This window comes from Trachurus japonicus, chromosome 20, assembly GCF_045865225.1.
Source record: "Trachurus japonicus isolate A0001 chromosome 20, Traja_1.0".
NCBI classification, from domain to species: domain Eukaryota; kingdom Metazoa; phylum Chordata; class Actinopteri; order Carangiformes; family Carangidae; genus Trachurus; species Trachurus japonicus.
Window position 1 is genome coordinate 25,062,804 of NC_140926.1, and position 20,380 is coordinate 25,083,183.

General features: G+C 42.9%; 1 protein-coding gene across 7 annotated transcripts in view; it reads right to left on the reverse strand.

Moving 5' to 3' along the window:
* Nucleotides 1-20,380, reverse strand: part of LOC146966996 (receptor-type tyrosine-protein phosphatase mu-like) — a 196,180-nt gene that overhangs the window by 7,713 nt on the left and 168,087 nt on the right. For all 7 annotated transcript variants that reach the window (XM_085763828.1, XM_085763832.1, XM_085763830.1 and 4 more), the window contains 9 exons: nucleotides 14,255-14,342; nucleotides 12,429-12,502; nucleotides 9,365-9,401; nucleotides 7,214-7,311; nucleotides 5,184-5,300; nucleotides 4,922-5,076; nucleotides 2,404-2,539; nucleotides 1,941-2,090; nucleotides 1,063-1,236 (listed from right to left, as the gene is read on the reverse strand). In XM_085763828.1, the coding sequence (XP_085619954.1) occupies nucleotides 1,063-1,236; nucleotides 1,941-2,090; nucleotides 2,404-2,539; nucleotides 4,922-5,076; nucleotides 5,184-5,300; nucleotides 7,214-7,311; nucleotides 9,365-9,401; nucleotides 12,429-12,502; nucleotides 14,255-14,342 (1,029 nt within the window). The remainder of the gene's footprint in view (nucleotides 1-1,062; nucleotides 1,237-1,940; nucleotides 2,091-2,403; nucleotides 2,540-4,921; nucleotides 5,077-5,183; nucleotides 5,301-7,213; nucleotides 7,312-9,364; nucleotides 9,402-12,428; nucleotides 12,503-14,254; nucleotides 14,343-20,380) is intronic.

The following is a 20,380-nucleotide window of genomic DNA, read 5'->3' on the forward strand; positions in this document are numbered from 1 at the left end:
CAAATACTGTAGGAGTGAACTTAAACCCTTTTCAAAACCTGGGTTAGCAAATGCACATTGCACAATATTTGAAAAAATAAAAAATAAAAAAATAAAAATATTTTTTTGAAAAAAAAAATCGATTTTTGAAAAAAAAAATCGATTTTTGAAAAAAAAATCGATTTAAAAATCGTCAAAAAAGATATCGCGATATTTATGTGAATCGATTTTTTCTCCCACCCCTAATACACACATAGGGATTTTTGTACGGTTGTTCCAGGTCAGGTGGAGAAACAAAAGAGAACACACAAAGACATACAAGACACAACGAAAAACACTTTAAAAAGGCTCAAGCCTGGGATTAAAAAAAGACAAGGACATAAAATTTCTAAAAAGGCCAGAGATCTATGTCTATAAGTAAATAAATGTAAGAATAAATAGGTGTAAAGTGCCAAGTGCTACTGAGGTAGGTGCATGTTGTGTTGCCATGTGCCCGGGTTATTTTGTGTTTGCTAAAAGTCTGACTGTAGCCGGGTGAAAAAGCGTGATCTGTGTGTGATGATGCTGTCTGGACATTTGTGTCAGTGTTTATGTTTGAGCAGGGAGTGAGCTGGATGTTGTGTGTCTTTGATGATCCTCTGTGCTCGCTTTTGACAGTGCAGTGTGTAGATGGAGTTCATGGATGGAAGTTCAGTCCCAGTCCAAACAGCAGGAAATAACATCACACAAGTGAACAAATGTGTGTGTGTCTGCATGTGTGAATGACTGACCCCTTCATTAAACCATAAAGATGCTGAGACTGCTCTCCAATACAAACCAAAGGTCTCTCCCTCTCCCTCTCTCTCTGACATTTAGAGATATAGTTCAGCTCTGTTCCTACTTTCATTTCCCTCCAGTGCAGAGCAGCACAAACATCTGGCCCCTTGAATATGTCACACCTGCACACACCTGCCTCGTCGCCATGGCGCTAAGTGGCCCTACGTGTCTATCTGTGGAGGAAGCTCATGTCGGGCCCTGAGTGTGTGTGTGTGTGTGTGTGTGTGTGTGTGTGTGTGTGTGTGTGTGTGTGTGTGTGTTACGTACATCCATCAGCGCAGCGTTGATGTAGTTGGAGCTCTCCCCGTCGATGGTGATAAGGAACGGCAGGCAGCGGTCCGGAGGCAGCACGTCCATGCAGCGGTTCTTCTCGTGGTTTCTAGGCAACAGAGCGATGCTGCAGTCCTCCACCCGCAGCGTCGGTGTCACCATGTTCAGAGTCTGAGCATGCACACACATCGATCCACACCGATCAATACCAGATCAATACCACACAACAACAAAATCAACATAATCAATCACTACATGATAGTTATAAAGGTTTAATTACTGTTTAATAAATCATCAACCGCCGCTTAATAATTCAGCTTTAAGACGTGAACTGACTTTCTAATATTTATCAATTTTATAATAACATTTACACCTACAGACCTTCCATACACCTAAGTAATGATTTATCAACATGGGTTATTATCGGTAATGACTTTTTATTCATAATTACACCTTTAATGTTAATACTTAATTATTTTCCTCATCAAATGGATCAATTTTATAAATAAATTCATTATTTTCATATTTATGGTGGTACGTCTTCATTAGTGATTCATTAACATTTAGGAAACAGTTGATGGTTCATTAATATAAATAACAACACAACCTAACCTAACCTAACCTAACCTAACCTAACCTAACCTAACCTAACCTAACCTAACCTAACCTAACCTAACCTAACCTAACCTAACCTAACCTAACCTAACCTAACCTAACCTAACCTAACCTAACATAACACAACAATAGTCATTTATTAACATATATAAAGTTACAATTAAAAAAAAAAAAAAAGATCAGTAATGAAGCAGCTAATGAAGCTAACACTTCAACACCCCAGAACAACCCCAAACCCATACAAATCAATAATCAATTACCCTGAACTCCTCTTTGATCTGACTGGAGTTGGTCTGAGGATCCAGTCGGTTCATCTCATAATAAACCGAGCGCAGCTGATTGGCCGGGATGGTGGTGTCGCCACAGAGACACGCCTCCAAGATGGCGTCATGGATGAAGACATACTGCTCCTGGTGGACAGACGGGGAGACAACTTTATTGTCAGGTTTAACTGACAGGAGCAGAGCTGCTGAAATGTCACTTCATGAATGATTAATGTCAACACACACACACCACCACCACCAGCAGGAGGAGGAGGAGGAGGAGGAGGAGGAGGGAGATGAAGAGGAGGAGGAAGAGTGACATTAAAAAGTGGACATTGAAGATCATCACTCCATGTCTGCACACACACACACGTTCACACACCACCTAGTCATGTGTACAGTGAACAGACACTCAGAGTCAGCTATGTGTGTGTGTGTGTGTGTGTGTGTGTGTGTTTACCTCAGTCTGGACCATGTTAACCCTTCGTGCTCTCAGCTCTCGGACACAGTTGTAGATGTCGACCACACCTTCTCTCTCTGCCATGTCCAGCATGATGTCGATCACTATGAAACAACCTGTACGCCCCGCCCCCGCACTGACACACACACACACACACACACACACACACACACAGTCCACGTCAGTGTTGAGCAAGTTACATCCAAAATATAATACATTACATATTATTAGTTACTGCCATTTGAAAGTAATTAGTTACATTACAATATTACTAAAACGCAAAACGCGTCAGCTCAATAAATCTGATGAAGACCTGCAGACCCCGTCCTGGGACTCTCTTACTGTCACTACACTGTTTATGTGTAGCTGAGCACCTGCTCCACACCATTACAATATTACTGTCTCTGAAATCTAATGCGTTACACTACTTTTGCATTACTTTGAGTTACTTCACAATGAGTCAAAATATAATTTGCGAAATGTTTGTAAATTTGTTGTACAAAAAGCGAGAAAAGAGACTAAAAGGAGATGTATATCTGTTGTTGGAGTTAAACTATGGAATGACGCTAACCTGGATTTTGAATGTGTAGTTCATTTTCAGTTTTCAAAGAAATGGTATGCAGGGCAATTTTTGAAGGCTACGAATGTTAAGGTTTATTTGTTTTTGTTTTTCTCTGATATTTAATTTTTTCTTTAATACTGCTAACCTTATTGGTTCTGGTGTTTTTTGGTGTAGTTTTGCTTTTATGTATGTTTGTTTGTTTGTTTGTTTGTTTTTGATATTGTAAGAATGCTGGGTAGCTTAATTTTTTGTTTTGTTTTGTTTGTTTTTTGTTGTTGTTTTTTTTGTTTTTTTCTCTGATATTTAAAAATGTAATTACTACTCTATATTTAAATACTGTTAACCTTATTGGTTCCAGTCTTTTTCTGGTGTAGTTTTGCTTTTATATGTGTTTGTTTGTTCGTTTGCTTGTTTGTTTTTCATATTGTAAGAATGCTGGGGTATGTAGGACAGGCATTAATATAAGCATTATGCTTCTGCCTGTGCCTTTTCAGTCACTATTTTGTCGATAACGTTTGTAGCTATTATGTGATGTGACTGAATAAAGAATTTCATCATCATCATCATCATCACTTTCGCCAAAATAACTGCAGAAATATGACTAGACCTTCTAATGTAGCCTAATGACTGTGTATGACTCTAAAGCTACTAAAACGACGTTTTGCAGGTCATCTACTAAGAGTAACTGCCTAAATAACATCACGTGCAAACCACAGGGTTGAAATGACAGTTTTGTGTGTTGTAATCGTGTGGAAGGAGAGCTGGGTGGCAGCAAACACAGAACGAAATTTGATCCGATTTATTAATACAAAGGAGGTTGATCTACAGTAAAGAAGAACCGTGGGAGAATATCTGAGAGAAAGTAATGCGGTGGTGTCAGCTGTCAGTCACTGGACCTGAGGTGTGTGCTACGGCACAGCGCTATGGAGCAGAGCTCGGGCCACAATCGGATAGTCAGAGCAAGAGGGGATCAAAGACGAGGTGAAACTAGAGGTGAGGTCTCTGGGTCCCGGACCCGGAGCTGAGCAGCCCGGTACTGGAGCGGGAGGAGCGCACTGAGGACGACGCACGGCCGGCGGAACGGTGCAGAATGTGTAAAATGTGCAATGATATGTATAGTGTGTGTATGTGTGTGGGATACATTTTTTAGAGTTTTTAATCTATTGTTTTTAATTTATTGTCTATTGCTGCTGTATTTATACTTTTGCACCTGGGATTGTGACCAATTTCGTTGTTCTTGCGTAATGACAACAATAAAGTCTCTCTATCTGTCTATCTATCTTTAAACACACTGCTACAGCAGCTGGAGTGACCCAGATGCCAGAAAAAGAAGAGATTAGATGAAAGAATTTTGCCACGGCATTAAAGCAGAAGTAAGCGATCCGGTGGTTTTGACTAACTTCCTGTCAGCAGATGGAGTTAGCAGTCCCCGCCCTCGTCCCTACGTCACCACATTCACGCACATGCCTTGGCTGCACACACAGAGAGGACCGCCCCTTTATGCCGTTCTCTCTCCTCATTGGATAAAGGTTGTAGGATACAAGGAAAGTTTTCTCCTCGGCTTACAGCAGAGTAGAGTGACTGACAGACCCGTGTTTCAGACCAAACACTCTATAGAAGTGATTGCTGTCGGAAGATAGAACTATTTAAGACTTATATTAACACAAACATTCTGCTTACTTCTGCTTTAACTAACTCATCGGTGTGAGTGGCTCCAAATCAGCCTTTAGCTCATGCAGCAGCTCCAAAATCGACCTGTCTGGTAGATGTTTTCCTTTTGTTTAATGTGTTCCTTTTGTAAGTGTGAGAAACTTTCTATCATGTACTCTGTTACTGTCTGTAACGCTGGGCTGATTACCACCTCCTTTTCAATCCTATTCAGTTCAGATGTCCTGACATGAATGTGAGCACTGTGACCGTATGGGACAGAGGTGAACAGGTGTGTGAGGCATGTACCTGCAGTGGACCACCGTGGGGCCAGCAGTGGGTGGAGTCTGGGCCTTGACGCGGCGGATGAATCCCAGCAGGCCGGTGGCGTGAAGAGGCACGCCGTGATCAGGCCAGCCGGTGAAGTGGAACTGGCGGATCTCCCTGATCTCTGCCACCCCTCTCTGAGCCGGAGACACATGGTGTTACTGATCCAGTCAGGATACCACACCCCACCAGGAAGCACACACAGCTGTGCTATAGTGTGTCTGTGTGTGTCTGAGTGTGTTACCTTCTCCACAGCGAAGGTCCGGATCACATACTCAGACAGCAGCTGAGTCTCGATCAGCGTCACCTTCATGTCACCGTAGATCTCAGTGTCGTCAGGCCAGTACTTACAACACTTCACCTACACACACACACACACACACACACAAACACACACACACACACACATGACAGTCAGGCAGGAATTGAGTCATTAATTAAACAGAAACATAAACAGAGCTAAAGCAGCTGATACAAAAATTTCATTAGAGGCTCCGCCCCCTCCCCTCCCTCATTAACAGCTAATTACTGCTGAGCTAATCACACCGTCGCCACAGCAACCACCGAGGTGAACGGAGGACGGTGGCTGAGAGAACAAATCAGGCGATGGCGAGAATCAGAGGGAGATAATAAGCCTGATCTATCCCAGAATCCCCCTCTGTGGCTCTCCTGGAGAGGGGAAACAGATCCCTGGTGCCTTCTGGGTAATGAGAACTGGGACACTGAGCATGCCGCCAGGTGTGTGTGTGTGTATGTGTGTGTGTGTCTCTTAGTTTCAGGAGGAAAAGACATGTAGTTGAGGTGAGGTGATGGCGCTGTGTCCTGAGGAGGGCACTACAGAAACATCTGGCAACCATCAGGACAGAACATGGCAACATGATTCATTATAGAGGTCGTTACATATTTAATGATCAGAGCTGAAATGACTTGTTAAATCATCTGCAGATATTTTACATTTATTTAATGAACTAAACACTTGCAGACTGAGATGCAGACACATGCTGTCAGTCAGGTATAGAAACCATGTGCATTTGGAAGTCACAGTAACAAGCTCATGTTAAAGGGATAGTTCATAATTTTGGCAAATTGGCCTATTGCCATAATCCCTATAGTTTTAGCAGTAGGTTCATTATCTTTAATTGTCGGTGCAAGCTATTTTTAGAACGGCAGGGCAGCGACTTTCCCTCATCAGACTCATCAAATACACAATCCAACAACTCCACAACGCTCTGGTGGACAAGTTGTGACCTGCACATTCACCATGCTAGGAGATAATAATGTAACATTACGAGAGGGAGTTGTTTGTTTTCCAGACACGGCTGCTCAGCAGAGTGATTTCAAAAGTGCAAGTAGTTCTGAGTATTTGCTTCATGTGTCATAATGTTACATAATTATACGTTATTATTTCATAGTGTGGTGAATGTGCAGGTCACAACTTGTTGGAGTTGTTGGATTGTGTATTTAGTAGGGCTGTCCCGATTATCATGTTTTGATAATCGAAGCTTCGCAGACATAAAATAATACTCATTTAAATGTAACAATTGCCGATGAGAACCGGTGTCAAAAAGGAAAAAAGAAAAAAAAATCGATCACGGACTTCATGATCGATTGCCATGGCAACGAACGAAGCTTCGAAGCTTTGAATTTTTTGGGTCAGCCCCAGTATTTAGTTTGATGAAGGAAACGTGGAAATACTGTGCGAGGCGCACAGTATTTCTGTGTTAGCTGAGCAGCTCACATCTCTGCTCCACTGATCTAAAAACAGCTTGCACCGACAATTAAAGGTAATGAACCTACTCCTAAGACTATAGGGATTATGGAAATAGGCCAATTTGCCGAAATGTTGAACTATCCCTTTAAACACCCAGGTTCATGTGCAGAGTCACACTGAACATACAGTACATGTGTTAACTTAGGAGATGCACAGATCTGTATCTTGAATGAATACATAATAAATATGCAAATCAAAGAAAGAAGCTCCGCCCCCATTGGCCACAGCTGTTACCAGTAACCTGTGTGTGTGTGTTCAAGAGAGTGTCTTTAGCTACACTATGAAATACAAGGTGATGCAGTATCCATCCTTCACTTGAGGCTACAGGAACAAAGCGAGAGACCGGCAACTTCCAAATAATGTGGAATAATCAAAAATGAGACACGAGAGATGCACTCTGGGAAATTAAGTCCCAAACTTCATAAGAGAGGAGAAAACAAGCAGATGGCTACAACAATCAGCGCGTGTGTGTGTCTGTGCGTGTGTGTACGCGTGAGACTTACCCGCCCCACCTCTACCAGGTTGGTTACCATGACGATGGCAGCGGTGTTCTCCTGCCAAACCATCCGCCAGAAGTCGTACACCGTCTCCTGCATAGGACCTGAAAAAAAAAAAAAAAAAAAAGCCGTGCACGTTTCACATCAGACAGCGGGCGACACCAGAGCTGTACATGAATTATAATGACTCTTTTAATTAATTCAAATTAAGCGCATGTACAAACACACACACACACAGAAAATGTTTTTAATCACTGTTGACAGTCTGTGTTTTGACGAGCTAATTAATTCATGCTAATCCATTCCTGTCCTCAAGTGTTTTACAGCGACGCAGCACACACACACACACACACATAAAACATAACTGTCAGATGAAAAGTAAAGAAGTGTATGGTTTGAGTTTTGGATGACCTGGTGGTCAAAGGAGGTAAATGCAGGTCAGAGGTATTTCTTCAGATTTCTATTGAAACCTTCACAATTTCATTTTAATTTCAAAACTTTATTAAAATCACTATCACAACTGAAACACATGACTATGGGAACTGGTACCTATGTTCCATATATTTCATATGTGTTGCCAGGTTTTCATCAGCAGGTAAATATTTGTATATGAATGGGTACATGAGAGTTTAGCTCTCCATAAGACATGAACGCATCCACAAGAAACTGTCAGTCTTTAACATGTCAAAAATATAGGCTACTGATGGTGCAACATGAATTTTAGGGACTTCATCACTCCTGTTGCTATGAGCTACAGCAGAAGTTTTTGTCACGTATCAGTTCACATGAAGTCAAGTGTTAGAATCAGCTGTGATGAGCTCCTGTCTTCTGGGTGAGTTTTGGAGCTCACTGTGATTGGTGTTTGCCAGCTGCTTTGTTTTCAGACAGACAGACAGACAGGTAGGCAAGTAAACACACAAACAGACAGAGGGGCAGAGAGGCAGAAAAACAGACATGCAGGCAGACAGGCAGAGACACAGACAGAGAGATAAACAGACAGAGAGGCAGACAGACAGATCCTGCTTTATTTTACATGTTAGTTGCTGGAATTTCTAACAATAAACCTCAGCTTCTGATTTTTGTCAGCAGCCACAGTTAGAGCTGTCTAGTTACTTCGGTATTTTTGGGAGCTCCACTTTTACCTCACTTAAAATACAAATATTGTGCCTGTGACTCCAGCTTTTACCAAGTTGAATTGACTTTTTTCTGTTTTGGAAAAAGTGAGATTGTTCCTCACAGTGGAGAAACCAATCAGAGCCAATTAATGCGGAACCTGATAAAGATGAGGCAGAAGGTTCACCAGGACCTTCTGTTCACCACCATGTGTGAACTTGTAGAAATAAAGACTCCTTTTGTCGATTCACTTTGTCTACAGTCTTTGTATCATATTCTACAAGCGATCATTCTCCATCAGCATATCAGGTTCTATACTTGCAGAATAATAGGCTACATAAATGTGTTGACCTGTACTCTGCTACTTAGACTCAAGTAAAAATTCAACTAACAACTTTGAATTGTATTGCATTGTCATATTTGACCAGGAGGATCTATCCACCTTTTTCCGAACGTCAAAAACGTAAGCCTGTTTTGCCGGTTTTGCTCTTCCGGTGGAATTTTATGTTTACGTTTCCATGGTTTCGGTAGTCGCGGTAAATGCATGGATTTATTTATTTTTTTTTTTCAATGAAAATCTGTTAAACGCATGGATCATCACACCAGCTTTTAACAATGGATATCACACAAATTGACATCCGTGTTAAAAGCCAGCGTTAATAGATCCATACGTTTACCGCAACTATGACAACGTCTGAAAACCATGGAAACGTAACCGTACAATTCCACCAAACCAGCAAAACCGGCTTCAGGATAAAGACATAAGTAAAATAGATGTATTATGCACCTGACTCACAAAACCTAAGAATTAATATTTGTATTTTATAGAGCCGGTCTTGTTATTATATTTCTGTTGGCGTGAACATGGCTCTGAGGACAGATGAGCTGTCTCCTGAGACAAATCTATACAGTGGATTTGCTTACACAGATTCTGTTCCACCGCTGCAACAGAAGGAGATAGCTAATAGCTCGACTAAGGGAGGGTATAACATTTATTTCCACGGAACATTACACAAGGTGTTTATCAGTGTTTCCTCTTCTTACCTTGGGTTGCGATGTAGTGATTAGGTCTGTGATATCCCTGAGGAGGAGGAGAGAACAAAGGTAAATGAAGGACACCAGGTGATATCTGCTCCAGGTTCCTGCCTCTGTTGATGTGTGCTGCTCTTAGTGGGATCTGTTGGCTCTCTACATAAAAGTGCTATATAAATAAAACTGACTGGATTGGACTTGATATCTAACACTGCTGTTTGTTGTACTTTGTGCTGGAGAGAGCAACACAGGTGAAACACCTGAGACCAGCCGTCTGAAGGGGATCAAGGATGTGAGGCTGAAAAACAAGGCCAGCTGCTCTGACCTCAGTTCTTCTAAATCTGTCAGTTTGTTATTGATCATTGACTGGAAGTAGAAACCTCACCATGGTTCTGCTTGACTTGTTCCCTCAGTGGATAATGAATGATAACGGTGAAGCTTCAAAGATTACGAGTGAAGACACATCACTGTAATGTCTCTTCACGACCTCCAGTGAAACATGATCAGCTGATCACAGCTCATTAAACACAGCAGAGTCATCAGATCATCGTGTGGAGCTTGTTGTGATCAGAGTTCTGGATCAGGAGCTCCGGGATCTGGATCAAGTGGTGTTAAGAAGGGATTCAAGTGGATTCAGGTCTGAAGTGGATTTGGGTGAGAGAGGAAATTAGATTCTCATTCTGTTTAATGCCTTCAAACCCCCAACCTACTGATTGACAGGATTCTCTAGACTCAAACCAAGCAGCAATCTACATAAACATGTTCACAGCTTGGTACAAAAACTGTTTTGTTTACAGCTAATTTCTTTCTTCATGAGTATGAGGGAGAATTTTTATATAACTCACTTGTTTAAATTATATCAAAACTTAAAATTCTGCATAATGGAGGACCAGGCCTTGTTATGGGGCCGTCCATACGAACGTGGGTATTTTTGAAACCGGAGTCCAGGATGAACTTTTTTGAAAACTCCAGTTTCAGCTTCATGTGTGGACAGGAAAACTGGACATTTTTCACAAAGCCCCACCCCCCTTAGTTACTGTTGCTAGCACGTCAAGCTTCTCGACGCTGACTCATGGATCATCATGTGCTGACCGCTCAGACGCTGAGTGGACTATTATGGCTACTGTGAATATCAATAATCACTAAACATGCGGACACTAATACAAAATCGCATGGTCACCAACGACCGCGGGTAGGCCCGTTACAACTCTAGCTTGATGAGCAGGGCGAGTGCTTTGCGGTGCTGTATGAGCCTGCACAGTGCACACAAACAGAAACAGCGCGCGGAGGAAAAGAGCGAAGAAGAGGGGGGCTGCAAGGGGTACTGCGACGGGTTCAATTGACAGTAGCAAAGCAAACAGATTTGCTGTATGGTGAACCTGGGCCTGGGGCGCCCGCCCCACCCGCCCCCTACCTGGCTACGCTACAGGTCACCATATGTAAACGTAATGTTGATATGGTGAAAATCGGCTTTTATCAAATTGTAAATTGCGGTCACATCCCCACTGTTTTGCTTCCTCCCGTCCTGTAATTTTGTTTTTAATGAAGCCTTTCATAATCAATCAGTGGATCGATGGATTATCGTTATGATGTGTGTAGGGGTGGGTATTGCCAAGGACCTCACGATACGATACGCATCACGATACTTGAGTCACGATATGATACGATATTGCGATATCCAAATTTTGCGATATATTGCGATATATTACGATATTCTACATAGTTCACTGAAAAATGTAAAAGGCATTATGCATCTTAAAATCCGAGTTGTATGTACATCAGATGATAGTGATAATTTATGGGACAAACTGAGTCAAAACAATGTAATTCAAATTATCCATGCCATTTTATACAAGTGCAAGTTACAACAACATATTTGCATGTACAACACACTGTCTGAGGTAGCAGTACAGTGACACCTTGCAGAGCAGAGGTGCAGAAGTCGTACTGGATTTACGTCTGAAACATGATTTATTATTTGAAAAAAAAATTAGAATCTTTTTTTTTTTTTTTTGAATTTTTTTTTTGAAAAAAAAAAATCGATATTTAAATATTGAATATCGATATCGTATCGCGGTATAAAGTATTGCGATATATTTCCATATTGATATTTTTGCCCACCCCTAGATGTGTGTATTTGTGTATTTTCGTATCTGTCATAAACAAGAGATTACGGGCGGGGTGTGTTAGTAGCACGGACTCGTCTTGCGGTGCCGGTCAGTTTGAGCCTCCACTCTCTCTGTACAAGTTACAGCTGCTTTCCTGTTAGGAGTGATATCGCCACCTACTGCCTTGGAATGTGCATTGAGGCGGATTTTGCTGTTTCATGTGGACAGAGATTTTTTTGGTGTGGATGGGGATTTTTTTAAAAAACCGGGGCCCAAAAAGTTCGGTTTCAAAAATACCCGTGTTTGTGTGGACTAGGCCTGTGACAGAAGTGTATATCTGCCACAACCCAACATGTCAGCATGTGTCCTTCCACTCTGCACATTCTGTATAGTTCCAAGAGTGATGGCATTCAGAACAACCCACTTTGAGATTCCATCTTTATTTGCAGTCTCTGACCCAAACCTGAACCTAAACCAGACTCTAATCCGAGCCTTCAAACAGCCAGGGTCTCGGGGGGTGGGGGGGTGGGGGGCTGGGTGCTGTCCCGGTTGTTCAGAGCCTCTGTGTGAAGTGACATTTCTAGATGGAGGGTCAATCATTCAGCTACAAAGACACAAAACAACGACATGGAGGGCCTATACTGTGTGAGGTTCAGCTGACATGTCTGCACTCAGGGACCCGTTGACCCTCTATGAGACAGGACGTCCAAAACATCCCCACAACGCAGCAGCCTCCTCACTGAGACGCTTTAAAACCGGGTCCTCACAAAAAACAAAAGAACAAAACACAGCAATGCAAAGCTCTACTGATGTTGGGTGACAGTTTGTTTACACAGTCGACACAAACCAACCCTGACTGATGACATCTGTTGTCATGGAAACAAAATCAGCCGGGACATTCACATCGCCTGTTGAAGGAACTAAAAATAAAAAAGTAAACTGTGATTGTGCTTGTGTGTGTTACTTACATCGACATAGTTGGCATTGATGTAGTCGGAGCCGCTCTCTCCATCCTGCTGCAGGCGCACACGAGAGTGGTCATCTAACACACACACACACACACACACACACGTTAATTGTTCTGCTTGTTGTTGTGGCCAAGCTGAACATAATCACCTCTAATTAGTTTCTGCTGAATAAATGATCTAATAATAAATTAATATCCACTTAATTACATTCATTCAAACTGAATCTGTAAATCACCAGGGACTGAGTGTGTCTCTGAATAGTTATGTCTATTTATTCACACATTATTCATCTTTACATTCTCTCCTCGAAAACATGGGTCCTAATATCCACGGGCTGAAGACATTTTTTGAAACATTTAAATTAAAAAATAAAACTTAATACGTGAATTTAAACAACTGCAAGGTCCAGCGTTTCATTTATTAAGTGGTGGGCAGAACTGGCAATGAATTACAACATGGAAATATGGTCCACAATAAGAGCTGTGTCATTAGTGCAGTTTGATATTTAATAAAATACTCTCCACTTCTTTCTGCTACTTTTCTTCAGATAATAAAAACTAATCGATGATATGGGCATAGACTACACTACATCTTGTTTCCTTTCTGACAATCATCAAAACAGATCTGCTTGTTTCAATCATTATATTAGTCACTCCAGATGAAGACCCAGGTCTGCCCAGAACAGGATAAGAATAAGTCCTAATGAACTGATCCTAAAGGACAAGTCCCAAAAAAGAAGGCCTAAGGAACAAATCCCAAAGAACAAGTCCTGAGGAACAAGGTCTAGGGAACAACAGATTTCAGGTCAAAAGGGGTGTGTCCTGAAGTTAAAGGGATAGTTCACCCAAAATTGAAATTTCACTCATTATCTACCCCCCCTCATGTGGACTAAGGGCTGGGAGAAGTTTCAGAGTCCTCCGTGGCTTCTCTGAGTTACAGGGGGTCTCGGCGTAGCAGTGCATGTCCATATAATGGTTGCAAATGGATACCAACTGTCTTCGTAACAAAAAGACACACCAAAAAACATCCAAATACCTCCATGCTGCTTGTCTGTAATGTCCGTCTTGTATTGAAGCCCTGAAATGTGAAATTGTCCCGAAAAAAATTAAATAAGTCTAATCCAATTTCCAATTGGACGAACCGGGAAGAGGAGCTTCGAGAAGCTTCCGCTACAAACAAGCTTGAAATATAGACTTATTTAATTTTTTTCGGGACAATTTCACATTTCGGGGCTTCAATACAAGACGGACATTACATACGAGCAGCATGGAGGTATTTGGATGTTTTTTGGTGTGTCTTTTTGTTACGAAGACAGTTGGTATCCATTTGCAACCGCTGTGTGGACATGCACTGCTACGCCGAGACCCCCTGTAACTCAGAGAAGCCACAGAGGACTCTGAAACTTCTCCCAGCCCTTAGTCCACATGAGGGTGAGTAGATAATGAGTGAAATTTCAATCTTGGGTGAACTATCCCTTTCAGACCTGGATTTGCCTTGGGGCCTTAAAGTCAAGTGCAAGGTCACAACCTACCAGGACCACTGAGACAGAGGTCAATACTAACACATCCCAGTCAGAATGGGGGCTTAAACCTTGGTCTAGACAATGAGACATGTTGAGAATTCATATAGACATAGAAATCTGTCATGTTGTGTTCTCCCAGCATGACGTTAATGTTCATTATGAAGGTTTATATTTAAATGTAACTACTGATAATTAAGACTTAAGCTCCAGCAGCTCAGTGATGCTGAAGCTCCTGAACAGAAACACAGTCAACCCTCTAAGATCTGCGTTCATTCAGACAAAGTGGGAACGTGGAGATACGTACAGGCGATGATGTTTCCATAGCGATTCTTCATGCGATTCTCATCCTTTTTGGCAGAATCCCAGGGAGCTGACTGTCCCTCAAAGAAACTCTGGAGAGACACAAAGACATGAAGATAGAGAGTCTGTTGCAAGGGAGAGCAGATCCAGAGTGATGAGACTCAGTGGATGACTTCATGAATAATGCAGAGGATGTATTTGATTTTCTCTCCCTGAACAAACACACAGGCGTTAGTTTTATGGTCAGAGCAGATGATTAAGTCCAATTATGAGAACGAGCTCAGAGAGAAGCCGGAGGCGTCTAAATACACACTGATAGTTGTTCTTTGACTGTGCCCAAACAGAATGAAACTACTCTGACTGCTCTGTGCTGAGACAACACTTCTCCTCTCTGTTTATCTCTGTGCTTAGAAAACAAGCAGAATCACTAAACTCTTTAATGTTACATCACAACATCAGCGGGTGTGTTCACAGAAGAATACATAAAATGAAAATGATTGGAACATTTATTAATCATGCATAAATGTTCATCAGAATTTAGGCCCCTCCCCTAACAACGGCCTAGCAACCACCAATCAAAAAAATGTTTGTGTTTCCTTCTTGTTCTGAGTCTTTGTTCTATCTATCTATCTATCTATCTATCTATCTATCTATCTATCTATCTATCTATCTATCTATCTATCTATCTATCTATCTATCTATCTATCTATCTATCTATCTATCTATCTATCTATCTATCTATCTGCTAAACACACAGACACTTTGATCCACTGCAGGTTTCCGTGGTTGCTCATTAAAATGCCTGCACACAGATGTGTGTGTGTGTGTGACAGCAGTCTAACAGTTCCAGACATCCATCATCCATCAAACTGAGAGGTGAACAGTGTCACACACACGCACACACACACATTCATACACACGCAGCTCTACATGATTGACAGTGAGGAACAAAGGGAAGAAAAAAAAAAGAAAAAAGTCAGAAAGGAACCTCACTGTGGCTCTGAGTGTGTGTGTGTGTGTGTGTGTGTGTGTGTGTGTGTGTGTGTATGTGTGTGTGTGGCTCTGATGGTAACGCTGCCTGTCCCCTTAACTCACCAACAACCTCCACTTGTCATTGAAAAGGTCAAATGTCAGAGGCTGTGTTTTTCAGGCAGGTTCACATTGTGTATCAATCTGTCATAGTTTCACTCTTCACAGCTGTTTGTTGTTGTTTTGACCCTTTGTTGCTGTGGATGGATGGAAGAGGAGGTGTATGGATGAGGGGATGGATGGGTGGATGAAGGCATATGTGGCCCAAGAGATAGATGAATGATGAGGGTGATGTATGCATAGATAGATGGATAGATGGATGAATGAATGACGGTATGGAGGGATGTTAATGAAGGTGTGCACGGATGTATAGATGTATGGATAGGTGATGATATGACGATGAATGGGTGCACACTAAAGGCTGATTAACTCTGAAACACTCTCACAACCCTGGCTGGCCTAGCAACAGGCTACAAAACAGCCCATAATGCAATGCTGTATAATAGTGCAGTTCCACTCTCAGTGGGAACAGGTTTTTCTCTGTGCTCCAGTCTCAGGTCTCTGACTGTGGGTCAGGTCAGTGTGTTTTCTGAGCTGGGTCATTCCTCACTGTTGACCTCAGTAAATGGAGGTGGTCCACTTCCTGAGTGGATGAAACACCTGCCAGCAGGAGCATGCTGAAGCCCCAGTTTGCTCCTCACAAACAGCAGGAACCTTCCTCTCCTTTGACAGACAGACAGACAGACAGACAGACAGACACACACATGGAGAGATTTCAAACCACTTCCTGAAGTGGTGTCATAAATCCTTAAACACTCCTCTGAACACTGGGTTGAAAAAAAAAAATCTGTCACAGTCTAAACTAGAGTGTTCAAATCTATTTTGTTGTTGCAGAACAATTCCATCCTTATGGTTAGAGGAGTCTTTGAGGATTTTTTATAAAGGAAGTGACTTTGAATGACCTTCAGGGTTTTTATCTTTCAAAGAATCACAATGATTCCTCTGTGACGTGAGCGAAATGCTGAGAGCACAAACTGGGGCTGGGTCACATCTGTGCTATACTGCTAATGGGAGAGAGTGTGTGTGTGTGTGTGTGTGTGTGTGTGTGTGTGTGTGTGTGTGTGTATGTGTGTGCTGGCGGGTAGCCACCATCTAGTCTCTAATCTATTTGACATGAACACAGGATGTTAACAGTCTGAAAACCAAGAAGGCGTCTTACCTCGTTAAGCTGTCCAATCAGATTAATTAGTAAAGGGGAAGCATGGAGGGATCAGGGAGATAACAGTCATCAGTGTGGCACTCAGGTGGATGCCTGTTAGCCTAACTTACTGCCTCAGCAGTTAAACATCAATAATCAATCAGCGATCAATCAGGAGCTAAACTGATCCAAATGAGTAAAACCACAAGAAAAAACAAACTTTACTTTGGAAACTCAGATTGATTTCCTGACATTTATTTTGAAAGGCCAGGTTGTCTTTTCATGTAAACTGGTCATAATCCTCTTCACACTTTATGAATTAACAATCAATCATTGAATTTCATTCGATCGTTAATCTGAGGAGTGAGGGAGGAGGAAACAGCTGCTTCTGACAACACAATCACTAACCAGATGTTACCATGACAACAGGGAAATGTTAATTACATGTTTTAAACAAAAGCAGAACAACAAACTTCTGGATCATTCTTCACACTCATTAACAGCAGTCTGACTAGTCTGACCAGTAGCTACCATCAGAATCACCAGGATTACCATTCTGCCCAGTCTGGGCTCCTTTTTCAGAGTAAAGGTCACTTCCTGTTTTGGATGTTTAAATAATTATTTTATTCTGAAATGACCGAACTTTAAAATAAACATACTGTGATCATTGGTCTGACAGACAGGTGAACAGACAGAAAGGTGAACAGCAGAGAGACAGGTGAACAGACAGACAGGTGAACAGCAGAGAGACAGGTGAACAGACAGACAGGTGAACAGCAGAGAGACAGGTGAACAGACAGACAGGTGAACAGCAGAGAAGACAGGTGAACAGCAGAGAGACAGGTGAACAGAGAGACAGGTGAACAGCAGAGAGACAGGTGAACAGAGAGACAGGTGAACAGCAGAGAGACAGGTGAACAGCAGAGGGACAGGTGAACAGAAAGACAGGTGAACAGCAGAGAAGACAGATGAACAGCAGAGAGACAGGTGAACAGCAGAGAGACAGGTGAACAGACAGACAGGTAAACAGCAGACAGACAGGTGAACAGCAGAGAGACAGGTGAACAGAGAGACAGGTGAACAGCAGAGAGACAGGTGAACAGACAGACAGGTGAACAGCAGAGAGACAGGTGAACAGAGAGACAGGTGAACAGAGAGACAGGTGAACAGCAGAGAGACAGGTGAACAGCAGAGAGACGGGTGAACAGCAGAGAGACGGGTGAACAGCAGAGAAGACAGGTGAACAGCAGAGGGACAGGTGAACAGAAAGACAGGTGAACAGCAGAGAAGACAGATGAACAGCAGAGAGACAGGTGAACAGACAGACAGGTAAACAGCAGACAGACAGGTGAACAGCAGAGAGACAGGTGAACAGAGAGACAAGTGAACAGCAGAGAGACAGGTGAACAGCAGAGAGACGGGTGAACAGCAGAGAGACGGGTGAACAGCAGAGAAGACAGGTGAACAGCAGAGAGACAGGTGAACAGACAGACAGGTAAACAGCAGACAGACAGGTGAACAGCAGAGAGACAGGTGAACAGCATAGAGACAGGTGAACAGAGAGACAGGTGAACAGCAGAGAGACAGGTGAACAGCATAGAGACAGGTGAACAGAGAGACAGGTAAACAGCAGACAGACAGGTGAACAGCAGAGAGACAGGTGAACAGCATAGAGACAGGTGAACAGAGAGACAGGTGAACAGCAGAGAGACAGGTGAAGAGAGAGACAGGTGAACAGCATAGAGACAGGTGAACAGAGAGACAGGTGAACAGCAGAGAGACAGGTGAACAGCAGAGAGACAGGTGAACAGAGAGACAGGTGAACAGCAGAGAGACAGGTGAACAGCAGACAGACAGGTGAACAGCAGACAGACAGGTGAACAGCAGAGAGACAGGTGAACAGAGAGACAGGTGAACAGCAGAGAGACAGGTGAACAGGCAGACAGGTGAACAGACAGATAGGTGAACAGCAGACAGACAGGTGAACAGACAGACAGGTGAACAGCAGAGAAGACAGGTGAACAGCAGAGGGACAGGCGAACAGACAGACAGGTGAACAGCAGACAGACAGGTGAACAGCAGACAGACAGGTGAACAGCAGACAGACAGGTGAACAGCAGAGAGACAGATGAACAGACGGACGGGTGAACAGCAGAGAGACAGGTGAACAGCAGAGAGACAGGTGAACAAAGAGACAGGTGAACAGCAGAGAGACGGGTGAACAGCAGAGAGACAGGTGAACAAAGAGACAGGTGAACAGCAGAGAGACAGATGAACAGCAGAGAGATGGGTGAACAGCAGAGAGACAGGTGAACAAAGAGACAGGTGAACAGCAGAGAGACAGGTGAACAGCAGAGAGACGGGCGAACAGCAGAGAGACAGGTGAACAGACAGACAGGTGAATAGACAGTTGCACAGACGGACGAATGGACAAACAGACAGATGAACAGACACAAACAAACAGACAGGTGGAGACAGACAGATGAACAGACAGACAGGTGAACAGATAGACATATGAACAGACAGACAGGTGGAGACAGACAGATGAACAGACAGACAGGTGAACAGACAGGTGAACAGATAGACATATGAACAGACAGACAGGTAGACAGACAGGTGAACAGATAGACAGGTGAACAGATAGACACATGAACAGACAGACAGGTAGACAGACAGGTGAACAGATAGACATATGAACAGACAGACAGGTGGAGACAGACAGATGAACAGACAGACAGGTGAACAGATAGACACATGAACAGACAGACAGGTAGACATACAGGTGAACAGATAGACAGATGAACAAACAGACAGGTGGAGACAGACAGATGAACAGACAGACTCATGGACAGACAGACAGACAGACTCATGGACAGACAGACAGGTGGACAGACAGATTCATGGACAGACAGACAGGTGGACAGACAGACTCATGGACAGACAGACAGGTGGACAGACAGATTCATGGACAGACAGACAGGTGGACAGACAGACTCATGGACAGACAGACAGGTGGACAGACAAACAGGTCAACAGCTCCTCTCCACTAACTTTCTGCAAATGGAGGGTGAAAATACTGGAGTGTGTGGTGTACTCAGTATGTATAATGGATTAGTCCTGAGGGCAGGCCATGGGCAACCTGAACACACACACACACACACACACACACACACACACACACACACACACACACGCACACACACTCACTCACACACGCAGACAGATACATTATAGATATTCCCTTGAGCTAATGGGCCAAAACAGGGAATGGCTTGTGTGTGTGTGAGTGTGTGTTCAGGTAAGTAACATCCATTAGTAAGTTTCTTATGATGAAAATGGGTAAACATGTGGAGTGCGCGTGCACACACACACACACACACACCCACACACACACACACACACACACACACACACACACACACACACACACTCAATACACTTGTCTTCTTCTGTTAGTGGTTTGTGCTGAAACGATGAGCAGTAGAGACTGATAAGTGGATCATCAGGTTGTGTCCCTCTGTCTCTGGACTCTGACTGTCTTTCTGTTTATCCACAAGTTTCCCAACGTCATCTATGGTCAAAACCGGAAGCCGGTTTTGCAATTTCGGTGGAATTGTACATTTACGTTTCCATGGTTTTCAGTCGTTGTCATAGTTGTGGTAAACACATGGATCAATTAACGCTGGCTTTTAACACGGATGTCAGTTTGTGTGATATCCATTGTTAAAAACTGGTGTGATGATCCATGCGTTTTACAGATTTTCATTGGAAAAAAAAAAATTCTGTGCATTTACCGCGACTACCGAAACCATGGAAACGCAAACATAAAATTCCACCGGAAGAGCAAAACCGGCTTATGTTTTTGACGTTCGGAAAAAGGTGGATAGATGAACTCAGCTGATC